The sequence below is a fragment of the Carassius carassius genome, chromosome 25 (genome assembly GCF_963082965.1).
Source record: "Carassius carassius chromosome 25, fCarCar2.1, whole genome shotgun sequence".
NCBI lineage: Eukaryota > Metazoa > Chordata > Actinopteri > Cypriniformes > Cyprinidae > Carassius > Carassius carassius.
The window spans coordinates 20,118,746-20,131,641 of NC_081779.1; the positions used below are offsets into that span (position 1 = coordinate 20,118,746).

Consider the following 12,896-nt stretch of genomic DNA (forward strand, 5'->3'; position numbering starts at 1 on the left):
AGGGTCAAAAAGGGAAAAGAGCCACTATTTTCTCAAGGTATTTTGTCACTGACCTGCATTTTTTTGTTAGGTATTATGTTAATGAATAGCTGCTGCTAGGTTTCAGGAAACTTAATTAAACAGCATTCAGATTATATTTTATTCCTTTGATTTCGATTCTATTTCTCTGAATTACAGAATAACATTTTGAAAGAGGCAACAGAGATGTTTGGTGCTTATCTCGAGGGTGGCAATCACTGGAGCTTTTTTGTGAGTCAAACCTTTTTAAGGATAAATCATTTTCACATGTGGATTCTATTTCTGTCTTTATACAAAAATCTTAGTTATCTGCCAAATCACCTCTTCCAAATGATTCTATTTTATGTAACAATGTGTCTTAAACACCACAAAACCCATGAAAGTTAACAAATCTGACTAAAATGTTATGCTAGCATTTTAAGTCTGTTAAGATTAACATGTTACAACTTTCAAGGCAAAATACAAAAAATTTTTTTTATTACATGCTCAAATTATGAATTAAAAAGATTGACACTGTTATGAGCTGCATCTCACATTAGTTTGTTTCATGTTCCTGGAACGCCTAGTAAGTACTCCAAACTTCAAAGAGTCAGTATCATTTATTCTGGTGCAATTTCCTGTGTTGGACCATGGAACTTGGAACATGTCAGGGCCAGAAGGCAGAGTGAATATTGCAATAAGTGTCTAATGGTATTATTATAACTTCAAATATTTCTGTTTTAGCATTGCAATTTTGACAGAAGGTGCATCACCTACTTCAACTCCCTTGGAGAGACAGAGTGGCAGTGCCAAGCAGTTGCTCAACAATGGTGGTAGGTATTTATTTTTTTGTTTACTATAATGATATCCATCATCTAATGGGCTAAAATCTACTATAAGGGCTAAATTGTGTAAATGGCAGTACCTGCCCTTCATTAACACTGTTGCCTCTAAGTCATTTTAGAGCTGATCAATTTCTAACCAACTTCCTAACAACTTCCTCACAACTCCCACTATTTACATTATACAGACCCACTCTTGCACAGTCATGCTCACATGACTAGCATAAGTACCCCTCTCTGTAGATTAGATTTGCTACGAGGACGCAACAGTTTTGACTGACATGGATATGGACATGGATATGACAAAATATTTATTTTAAAATTAACTGTTGAAGTTGGATGTTAGCCATGATTATGATTTTGTTGATTACAGTACATTTGCAGCTTCAAGGGGGGTGAAAGGAGAGTGGGACATTAAAACAACAAAACACACTTTACAATCCGATTCCGTGTCATGTGGTATCCACACACTTGCAGTAAGTTAATTTCTGTTATCCAGCGTAAATCACTGCAGGCATGTGTCAACCATTTTAATTTAAACCTATTATTATATATAATCTACCCTTGTACATTGATATATTACAGCGCCAATACTTGTCTGATTATTTTTGTGACATATGTAATTATTTTTCTGTATTTTTTCTCTCTTGTCAAAAAACTTTTGCCTTCCTTCAAGTTTGCCACTGAATTTATGAAGTCTGGTGGCTGCATTACCTCTTTCCAGTGCCCTGCAATACAAAAAGAGAGAATGCGCCTGGCCTCACTTTTGTTTCAGTCTTTAGGTATGTGGCTTATTGATTGAAATGTTATCAATAGGTATAAATATAAATTTAAATTTAAATATTTTGGGCCCATGCCATATTTCTTAATCATCAACAATGTTGTTGAATGATGCTGGAGATAATCAGTGTCTCCTTTGTTAGCTTTTTGTACAGGCTTGAAAAGTCAAATCATGTTAGTCAGAAATGTGGATGTAGAACAGCATTAATTGTTCATAGAAAAAAATCTTTACCATTTTTTTTATTTTCATCAGTCCATGAAAGCAGACATTCAAAAATTCTAATATTATAAGCAACAACAAAAAAGAGACAAGAATATATTTATAAATATAATATATATATATCCTTTATTACAGGTCGAACAAAAAAATGTGGAATTCGTGCCAAAAACGTTTCAGGCAAAAAGACAGTAAGTGCGGCTTTCACATATGAAAGTGATATTCTGCATGTCTTATTCAAGCATAATCATTATAATTTGTCATTATAAAATGTCAATACACACATAAAATGCATATACAGACCATACACTCACATGCATGTCTACGAGAACTCATATTAGGAATGGAAACTTTTCATATATAGTATACATAATCACCGTACCTGACATGCATATAATACTTTACCAACCTGTCATGTATATATGGTTCACAATCACACCCCTATTGTATATGTGAATTTTTTTTTTTTTTTTTTTTTTTTAACAGAAGGCATGTACCTGTGGGGCAGTGATGCATCTAGAGTGTGCAGGCACACTCATGTGCTACATATGTCAAGGTAAAGGAGAAAATCGCAGAAGTCATATAATAACAAATTGGACTCTACTGCATGACTTTGTACAAATGTCTATTGGCGCTTTTCCACTACACAGTACCAGCTCGACTCGACTCTGCTTTGTTTGGTTTTCCACTGTGTAAAAGTTGTACCTGTACCTGCTTTCAGGTACTTTTTTTTCATACCACCTCCGGCGAGGTTCTAAGCGGGCTGAGGCGATACTAAAACACAGCAGTGAAAACACAGTAGATTGCTGATTGGTCAGAGAGAATCGTCACTATTCACTGCGTCATCATTGCACTTGCCAGACGGAGTATCCTGAATAAAAACAGCAAAAACAAAAACATCCAAAAACAGTATACACTCGAATTCCTCCATTGTCCTGTGTGTGTGGGTAGCGGGTATGTCTCGCGCATAGACAGTAAAATAAAGGTCTCACGTAGAAGATTAAGTCACGGCAGTTTCCTGCGGCGGCGCTATGACAACCGGGTACTATTGTGGAGGTACTATCTGCAATGGAAAACTGGGAGCAAAAAGCGAGCCGAGGCGAGTCGAGCTGGTACTGGTAATGGAAAAGCACCATATGTGACAGAAAAAAGGGCTATTTATTATTTAAGCAGATAAATGTATGCTTTTTCATCTATCCAGTCCCCTTGTCTGGTGAGTGTGTGTATAGATGCATACAGTGCGTGTATACATACATGTACATAGACTCACTCATTCACTCACTCCACTCAAACAAACAAACAAACACACTCACTCAACACTCACTCACTCAAAGATTCACTCGCTCAAAGACTCACTCACTCAAACACTTGCTCATTCACTAGCTCAAACACTCACTCACTCACTCACTCATTCACTCACTTGCTCAAACACTCGCTCAAACACTCACTCGCTCAAACATTTGCTCATTCACTCGCTCAAACACTCACTCACTCAAACACTCACTCACTCAAACACTTGCTCATTCACTCGCTCAAACACTCACTCACTCAAACACTCACTCGCTCAAACACTTGCTCATTTACTCGCTCAAACACTCACTCGCTCAAACACTTGCTCATTCACTCGCTCAAACACTCACTCGCTCAAACACTCACTCAAACACTCACTCACTGAATCATTTGGTCATTCACTCGCTCAAACACTCACTCGCTCAAACACTCACTCACTGAATCATTTGGTCATTCACTCGCTCAAACACTCACTCACTCAAACACTCACTCACTCAAACACTTGCTCATTCACTCGCTTAAACACTCACTCGCTCAAACACTCACTCACTCACTCACTCAAACACTCACTCGCTCAAACACTTGCTCATTCACTCGCTCAAACACTCACTCGCTCAAACACTCACTCAAACACTCACTCACTGAATCATTTGGTCATTCACTCGCTCAAACACTCACTCGCTCAAACACTTGCTCATTCACTCGCTCAAACACTCACTCGCTCAAACACTCACTCAAACACTCACTCACTCAAACACTCACTCAAACACTCACTCACTCAAACACTTGCTCATTCACTCGCTCAAACACTCACTCAAACACTCACTCACTCAAACACTTGCTCATTCACTCGCTCAAACACTTGCTCATTACTCGCTAATAATAACAAATTGGACTCTACTGCATGACTTTGTACAAATGTCTATTGGCGCTTTTCCACTACACAGTACCAGCTCGACTCGACTCTGCTTTGTTTGGTTTTCCACTGTGTAAAAGTTGTACCTGTACCTGCTTTCAGGTACTTTTTTTTCATACCACCTCCGGCGAGGTTCTAAGCGGGCTGAGGCGATACTAAAACACAGCAGTGAAAACACAGTAGATTGCTGATTGGTCAGAGAGAATCGTCACTATTCACTGCGTCATCATTGCACTTGCCAGACGGAGTATCCTGAATAAAAACAGCAAAAACAAAAACATCCAAAAACAGTATACACTCGAATTCCTCCATTGTCCTGTGTGTGTGGGTAGCGGGTATGTCTCGCGCATAGACAGTAAAATAAAGGTCTCACGTAGAAGATTAAGTCACGGCAGTTTCCTGCGGCGGCGCTATGACAACCGGGTACTATTGTGGAGGTACTATCTGCAATGGAAAACTGGGAGCAAAAAGCGAGCCGAGGCGAGTCGAGCTGGTACTGGTAATGGAAAAGCACCATATGTGACAGAAAAAAGGGCTATTTATTATTTAAGCAGATAAATGTATGCTTTTTCATCTATCCAGTCCCCTTGTCTGGTGAGTGTGTGTATAGATGCATACAGTGCGTGTATACATACATGTACATAGACTCACTCATTCACTCACTCCACTCAAACAAACAAACAAACACACTCACTCAACACTCACTCACTCAAAGATTCACTCGCTCAAAGACTCACTCACTCAAACACTTGCTCATTCACTAGCTCAAACACTCACTCACTCACTCACTCATTCACTCACTTGCTCAAACACTCGCTCAAACACTCACTCGCTCAAACATTTGCTCATTCACTCGCTCAAACACTCACTCACTCAAACACTCACTCACTCAAACACTTGCTCATTCACTCGCTCAAACACTCACTCACTCAAACACTCACTCGCTCAAACACTTGCTCATTTACTCGCTCAAACACTCACTCGCTCAAACACTTGCTCATTCACTCGCTCAAACACTCACTCGCTCAAACACTCACTCAAACACTCACTCACTGAATCATTTGGTCATTCACTCGCTCAAACACTCACTCGCTCAAACACTCACTCACTGAATCATTTGGTCATTCACTCGCTCAAACACTCACTCACTCAAACACTCACTCACTCAAACACTTGCTCATTCACTCGCTTAAACACTCACTCGCTCAAACACTCACTCACTCACTCACTCAAACACTCACTCGCTCAAACACTTGCTCATTCACTCGCTCAAACACTCACTCGCTCAAACACTCACTCAAACACTCACTCACTGAATCATTTGGTCATTCACTCGCTCAAACACTCACTCGCTCAAACACTTGCTCATTCACTCGCTCAAACACTCACTCGCTCAAACACTCACTCAAACACTCACTCACTCAAACACTCACTCAAACACTCACTCACTCAAACACTTGCTCATTCACTCGCTCAAACACTCACTCAAACACTCACTCACTCAAACACTTGCTCATTCACTCGCTCAAACACTTGCTCATTACTCGCTCAAACACTCACTCACTGAAACACTCACTGAAACACTTACTCACTCATTCACTCGCTCAAACACTCACTCACCCGCTCAAACACTCACTCACTCAAACACTTGCTCATTCAAACACTCACTCACTCAAACACTTGCTCATTCACTCGCTCAAACACTCAAACACTTGCTCATTACTCGCTCAAACACTCACTCACTGAAACACTCACTGAAACACTCACTCACTCAAACACTTGCTCATTCACTCGCTCAAACACTCACTCAAACACTCACTCGCTCAAACACTCACTCACTCGCTCAAACACTCACTCACTCAAACACTTGCTCATTCACTCGCTCAAACACTCACTCACTCAAACACATGCTCATTCACTCGCTCAAACTCTCAAACACTTGCTCATTCACTCGCTCAAACACTCACTCACTCAAACACTTGCTCATTCACTCGCTCAAACACTCAAACACTTGCTCATTACTCGCTCAAACACTCACTCACTCAAACACTTGCTCATTCACTCGCTCAAACTCTCAAACACTTGCTCATTCACTCGCTCAAACACTCACTCACTCAAACACATGCTCATTCACTCGCTCAAACTCTCAAACACTTGCTCATTCACTCGCTCAAACACTCACTCACTCAAACACTTGCTCATTCACTCGCTCAAACACTCAAACACTTGCTCATTACTCGCTCAAACACTCACTCACTCAAACACTTGCTCATTCACTCGCTCAAACACTCAAACACTTGCTCATTACTCGCTCAAACACTCACTCACTCAAACACTTGCTCATTCACTCGCTCAAACACTCAAACACTTGCTCATTCACTCGCTCAAACACTCACTCACTCAAACACTTGCTCATTCACTCGCTCAAACACTCAAACACTTGCTCATTCACTCGCTCAAACACTCACTCACTCAAACACTCGCTTAAACACTCACTCACTCAAACACTTGCTCAAACACTCACTCGCTCAAACACTCGCTCACTCAAACACTCGCTCACTCACTCATTCAAACAAACACACTCACTCATTCATTCACTCACTCAAACACTCACTCACTCAAACACTCGCTCACTCACTCATTCAAACAAACTCACTCATTCATTCACACTCAAACACTCACTCACTCGCTCAAACACTCACTCAAACACTCACTCATTCACTCAAACACCCACTTATTCACTCACCCACCCACTCACTCACTCACTCAAACAAACAAAAACACTCACTCAAAAACACTCACTCAAACACTCACATTCAAACACTCGCTCAAACACTCACTCACTCAAACACTCGCTTAAACACTCACTCATTCACTCAAACACCCACTCACTCAAACAAAAACACTCACTCATTCATTCACTCAGACTCACTCACTCAAACACTCACTCATTCATTCACTCACTCACTCACTCACTCAAACACTTGCTTATTCACTCGCTCAAACTCTCACTCACTCTCTCACACACTTACTCTCTCACTCTCTCACACACACACACTTTCACTCGCTCACTCTTCGTTTACTCCAGAGCGACTATATAAATAACTGTACTGAACATTTTAATTGATTTGCAGGAGGACCATTGAACAAATGAAAAGTAATGTGGAAAACCTTGGTCCTGAATCTGAGCTGGATTTGGCCACCCACCGCTTTGGGCCTACAGCGGCTGAGGTTTTCTTTTCCTTTTTAGAGGACTCCTTGAAATGAACAGTACCCATGTTCCTGCATACGTGGCTGCTATCAGATTATTTCTAAACAAAAAAGGAAAGTTCAATTTCTTTATCTGATATTTGACAAGGCTTTTATTTTCATAGTCAATTGTTTTATAGTAACTTTTACTGGAGGACTCGTATAAAGGACTATAGTGGAGAACAAGTACAATGTTTGTTAAAATGGCAAAACTGCATTTGAATAAAAAGTACTTTTCAAACCTTATTTGTATTATCTTTTTGGACCACTGATTGCTCTGCGTTTTCTTCTTGATTTAATAGGAAAACTTGATGTGACATCTGTCCTCATCTCTGAGGCAGTGTTTCTGTCAGTCTTTCTTTTTCTGTTTGCAAATAGTGGCCGTATTTTCCGTGACTTGTCCTCATCACAAAGTCGCACAAATCTTTTAAAGTTTATATTTTCTTCCTTTGTTTGCACTTCTAGTTCATTGACTTTATGGGCAATGTCCTCAGGAATTTTCTCCCATGTCTGTAGAGTCTTCAGTATGCTTTCCAGTTTCCTGATAGTTATACTACGCCTATCTTCATCTGCGATTTTATCCTGTATAGGCTCCACTGAAATGTTAATTGCATTTTTTGATGTTGTCTCACTCATCTCATTTAAAAGTCCCTTTGCAAGTAGTAGACAAGCACATTTTGTATGATATGAGAAAGTACAGCAGTCACATACATTCGCCACTATACATGGTTTTGATACTGCTCTTCCAAATAAGCTTTCAACCTCTAGTGTTCTTTTAGGCTCTGTAGAAATGCTATACTTATTATTTTGAATCAAGTTCTTGGCATGGGCTTGCAGTTGTGTGTCCATATCTGGAAAGGTTTCACCATCACCACAAGTGAGAAGACTTAATAAAATGAGATGCTTACATGTACGTCCCCTTGTACCAGCAAGACAACTGCAGAACTGCTCTGCAGGGCATACACAGTAAACTACATGTGGATTATTTTCAGATGGCACATTGTATATGTATGTTTCTGTTGAAGCTGCAGTAACTGCTGTGGCCCAACCGTTGTCTAGCATCCTCTGAGCAGACTTCTTTATTTCTTCCATTTTACATTCCAGAGGGTTAAAGACTCTCCCAGCAGACTGCAAATCCTGTATTATGTTGAAGTACTTGTCAGTCTTGTTCAATAGCACATCAATCAAATGATCCAATCTACGATTCCGGATGCCACAGAGGAATTGGTATTTTAAACGGTGGAAGAAGCTACAAGGAAATAAAAGCAGAGAGATCAGTTTGTTGAATGAGGAGCAGCAACAGGTTGGAACAATTACAATGTACTCTTTAACAAACTAAAAGATACTCAAAACACCATGCTAACTTTCAGTTATGTTGATTATCATTAAGTGAACATGCATAAAAATGTATACCGTTCTATTAGATTGTTTGTTTCAGAGTCTCCATGCTTATAACATCTTCCAAAGTTAGACCACAGAGGACCAATTGGCTCCCAGTGGTTCCTAAAGTACTTGCAGACATCTTTTAAGTTCTTAAACTGGCAATGAAACATCTCAGCTTTTTTCTTGAATTCATGTTCCTGTAAAAATGGACAAGCAAAATCATGTTGTTTTGTGTTATCACTATAAGAACTGAATTTATAGGTCATAAAGGTAATCCTCGACATAGACCTCAACCCTAGTGTGTGCACTTAGTGTGCTGGGAATGTCATGTTAGTGATTGATTATACTAAAGTCATTAAGGCCTACATGAAAGGTAATAATTAATGTTTGTATATTATAACATAAAAAATGCAAGGGTACTTATGTAAACTTTTGAACAGGGTCATTATTATAAATGATTATAAATTTAGCTATTATTTTGAGTTGAGGACTATATGCAAATATCTGTTATGTGAAATATCTTATTCAGGACAGAACTAAAATAAAAAAAATATTTTTTTATTATTCATAAAGAATCTTATTTTGTTATATAAGATATCCCATTAAATCTCTGAATTAAATTTCATAGTTATAGTGCACATAACAGGGTCACGCAGGGCTGGTAATATGGAACGGAAACTTTTACAGAGGTAGTGCAAATGGAAATATCTATATCCTCTGGGCATGAATGAGGAATTAACTATTTAATTGTTTTCTATAAATTTTGAGTGATTGTGATGTTTTATCTATGTTTATCTGTTAATTTATACAGCGAGATACATAATGAGAATATGTATTGATACTTCAATGTCCAATCATGTGACGTGTGTATTTATGTTGTTAGAGTCAGATTCCAGTATATTACATTGATTACATAATAAGCTTATAAATGACTGCAGGTATAGGCATGGATACACAAGGCACTGATGAAGGGTTGAATCTGAAAACGTTGTGCGCACCTTGCACGAAAACTAGCCAAAAAGCTAACAGGATTTCATGGTCCAGGGGTCACAAATAAAGTGTGGAAAATCTTTTATCCTATTTTTTTGTTTTCTTGGATCAACGCACTGCAAGTTGTTTATTTGTCTGTTTGTTGACTACTGTTTGGCGCTATGCTTTTCCATTCTTTCCCTCTTATTCTGTTAAAATAATAACATTTTGTAGATACTGCAAGGTACATGACCACATATACATAGCTTGCTACCATTGAAAAAAAAAAAAAAAAAGTCACACTACAAGCTATAATTGCACTATAAAACAAATGAAAAGCAACACACCGTGGAACAGGATTTCAGCTCCGACATTAACTGCATAATGTGCGCTCTCGAATCTGCCTTTTCAGGTCCACTCACACCAGATTCAGATCTTGACAGCCAACGTGTTACTGCCTGTGTGTGATAAATGGTGGGGAAATATAAAATTATTTATTACCTTCAATTAATCTAATCAATGCATTTGGCTAGTATTATTGTGATCAATTGATGGCAAATTGGCCAACAAATAACTGGAAGCGAACAACAAGAAGTCTTGCACCATTCCACCCATTGGCCCTTACCAATCATGGCCTCCTAATAATCCACTTACATTGAATTGGCTCTATCACTCTCTCTCCTCTCTCCACCTATAGCTGGTGTGTGGTGAGCGCACTGGCGCCATTGTACTGTGGCTGCCGTCGCATCATCCAAGTGGATGCTGCACACTGGTGGTGGTTGAGGAGAGATTCCCTGATATGATTGTAAAGCGCTTTGGGTGTACAGTAGTACATATGAAAGTGCTATATAAATATCTCATTCTATTCTATTCTTCTATTCTAAGTTACAAATGACTGTTTAAGATTTACAACAAAATTAACTTCATTTTTAGGCCATTCATACTGTATATTCTCACTAAACCTTATGTGTCATCCAGTTACCTAACATTTTAACTGTTGTTTTTGATTGAAATTTCAGCATAACAATAATAGATTTATATTGCAAAATGAGCAAAAATCAAAGCAGTCTCCATTCAATCTTAACTTAGTACTTACTTGGGTTACATGGTACCAACAAAGGAGAACATCTGACTCGTTGAACACCTTACGGATAGCATTGATTTCAGCCTGGTCTTTATCAACCATAAAGCACCTAATGAAAATAAGGTAACACTTTACAATAAGGTTCATTAGTTAACATAGAGATAACACCTACTGTAGGCTAGTCATTGAATGCTGTTTAGAAATAAATGCAAGCTGGTTCTGGTTCATAGGGAAAAAAAAGAATTCATAAATTGAATAATGAACCTGAAATAAAGTCATGCATAAAAAGTTAAATTTTAAGGAACTGTGTACCAAAACATTATGTAATAATTGCAATTGAATTTGTTTATATATGTTTGCATTACCTTGGAGGTACAGAAAATGTTGGTTTCAGCTTTTCCAGTGCCAGCTGAAGCATGGCCTGCTTTTCATTTCCCAAGATGATATAGGCAATGGGTATGCCATGACCATGACTGTCCCTGACAACTAATGTAAATAAAGGAACGCCATACTGGTTGACGTCATGTGTTGCATCCATAAGAACAATATCTCTTCCATATTCTTGAAGACTGTCTCTCATTGATGGTGTTTGTAAAACTATGACAAGATCTGTTTGTGGACTGTAAGGCTGATAAAAAATAACAGAGTCTCTGAAAGCGCCCTCAAGAAGTTGTGTTGTACTATTGGCATCATCTTTGTGTTGCTGATTTTTTCGCATCGTACATGTCCGAATATTTTCAATGTCTTTTGGGGTAACAAAATATGCTCGGTTGTTGAGATCAGTATGCCCTTGTTCCTTTGACCATTCATGTGATTTTAAAAGAATTGTATCTGGCTTAACACCTAGAGATATTAAATCTTGAATATTCTTGACTAACTCTTGATTAATTTTTTCTGAGTGTCCCTCAGAAGAACTTGTTGGGTCATGTCCTGAATGAATGCTGTAAATCCTTTCAACTATAACAAGTTTGTTGAGCCAGTCTGTCCTCTTTTTAAAGGAAACATAGGCCTTACATCCTTTGGCCCTTCGACTTTGGGGTGTGCATGTTCCAGAACCTTTGCATGTGAACAAGAAATATCCATTTTTCTGATTTTGCAGACTTGCAGAATTCACACTCCTGAATTTGCCATCTTTGGATGTGTTTATGGTAGTGAGCCTTTCTTGAATAAATTCACAAGCATCCAAATCTTTTTCTAAAACATGGACTGTTATATCTGTCTCTTTTTTGTTTCCTTTAAATTTCTCCTCTTTGTATACAGATGTCTTTATAAATTCCTCCATATTTGATAAACAAACCCTAAAAAGAAAAGACAAAAATTAGGCTAAAAACATCAATGTAAAGACCTAAAAATCCACGATAATCTCATGAAAGCAATTCAATGCATACTGTAAGCTACTTTTTTATAATATCAGGAAAGCCCTTTTTGGAACACATTTTACTATATTATCTGAGGACAACAACATCATGTAACAGAATAAATCAGTGACGACTTGAGGTCAACATTTTACTATATTATCTGAGGACAACATCATGTAACAGAATAAATCAGTGACGACTTGAGGTCAATATATTAATATGATGGTCTGAGGACAACATCATGTAACAGAATAAATCAGTGACGACTTGAGGTCAATATATTAATATGATGGTCTGAGGACGACATCATGTAACAGAATAAATCAGTGATGACTTGAGGTCAACATATTATTATGATGGTCTGAGGACAACATATATGTAACATAATGTAACAGAATAAATAAGCTAATTCAAACGTTTCTCCCTGGATCTCGCAGGTAATCGCGCACTGAATGGTCAGTGCGACGCGCAAATGATAAGTTAACGTAACGTTACTATTCTGGGGCTCCAGTGCGAGCGCTAACAAACTGTCGCACCAGCAGAAAATGAGCTCTCATACGGTGTAGCTATGCATACTATGTCTATAATAAATACATACATCTAAACAGTATTTTCATCTTTTTCTTTTTTGAGTCAAGCGATGCTGATCAATTTTGGCTGGCAACTGCCAATTAACTTAACTCGCCAATCCAAGCTAATAATTATTCTTCGATGGTGGACAAATCATAATCTGAAAACAAATATGAATTTTAACATCATCAGCCATGGTAGAAGGAACATGTTAATTAATAGAATGTAAAAAGCTGTTGGT

At 38.4% G+C, this 12,896-nt stretch overlaps 1 protein-coding gene across 1 annotated transcript; it reads right to left on the reverse strand.

The window, feature by feature from the left end:
- Positions 1–4,177: 4,177 nt before the first annotated feature.
- Positions 4,178–11,835, reverse strand: LOC132104884 (uncharacterized). Its single transcript, XM_059510401.1, has 7 exons — positions 11,093–11,835; positions 10,740–10,836; positions 9,991–10,101; positions 8,705–8,871; positions 8,291–8,540; positions 4,282–4,294; positions 4,178–4,197 (listed from the first exon to the last, which is right to left on the reverse strand). The coding sequence occupies exons 1-7, from the start codon at positions 11,443–11,445 to the stop codon at positions 4,178–4,180; spliced, it is 1,011 nt and encodes a 336-aa protein (XP_059366384.1). The 5' UTR covers positions 11,446–11,835.
- Positions 11,836–12,896: the final 1,061 nt, after the last annotated feature.

Coding starts and splice junctions, on each gene's coding strand:
- LOC132104884 (XM_059510401.1), bottom strand. CDS start 11,445: ATGCGAAAAAATCAGCAACACAAAGATGATGCCAATAGTACAACACAA. Junction 10,837..11,092: donor ACATTTTCTGTACCTCCAAG/GTAATGCAAACA, acceptor TATTTTCATTAG/GTGCTTTATGGTTGATAAAG. Junction 8,541..8,704: donor ACAAACAATCTAATAGAACG/GTATACATTTTT, acceptor ATTTCCTTGTAG/CTTCTTCCACCGTTTAAAAT.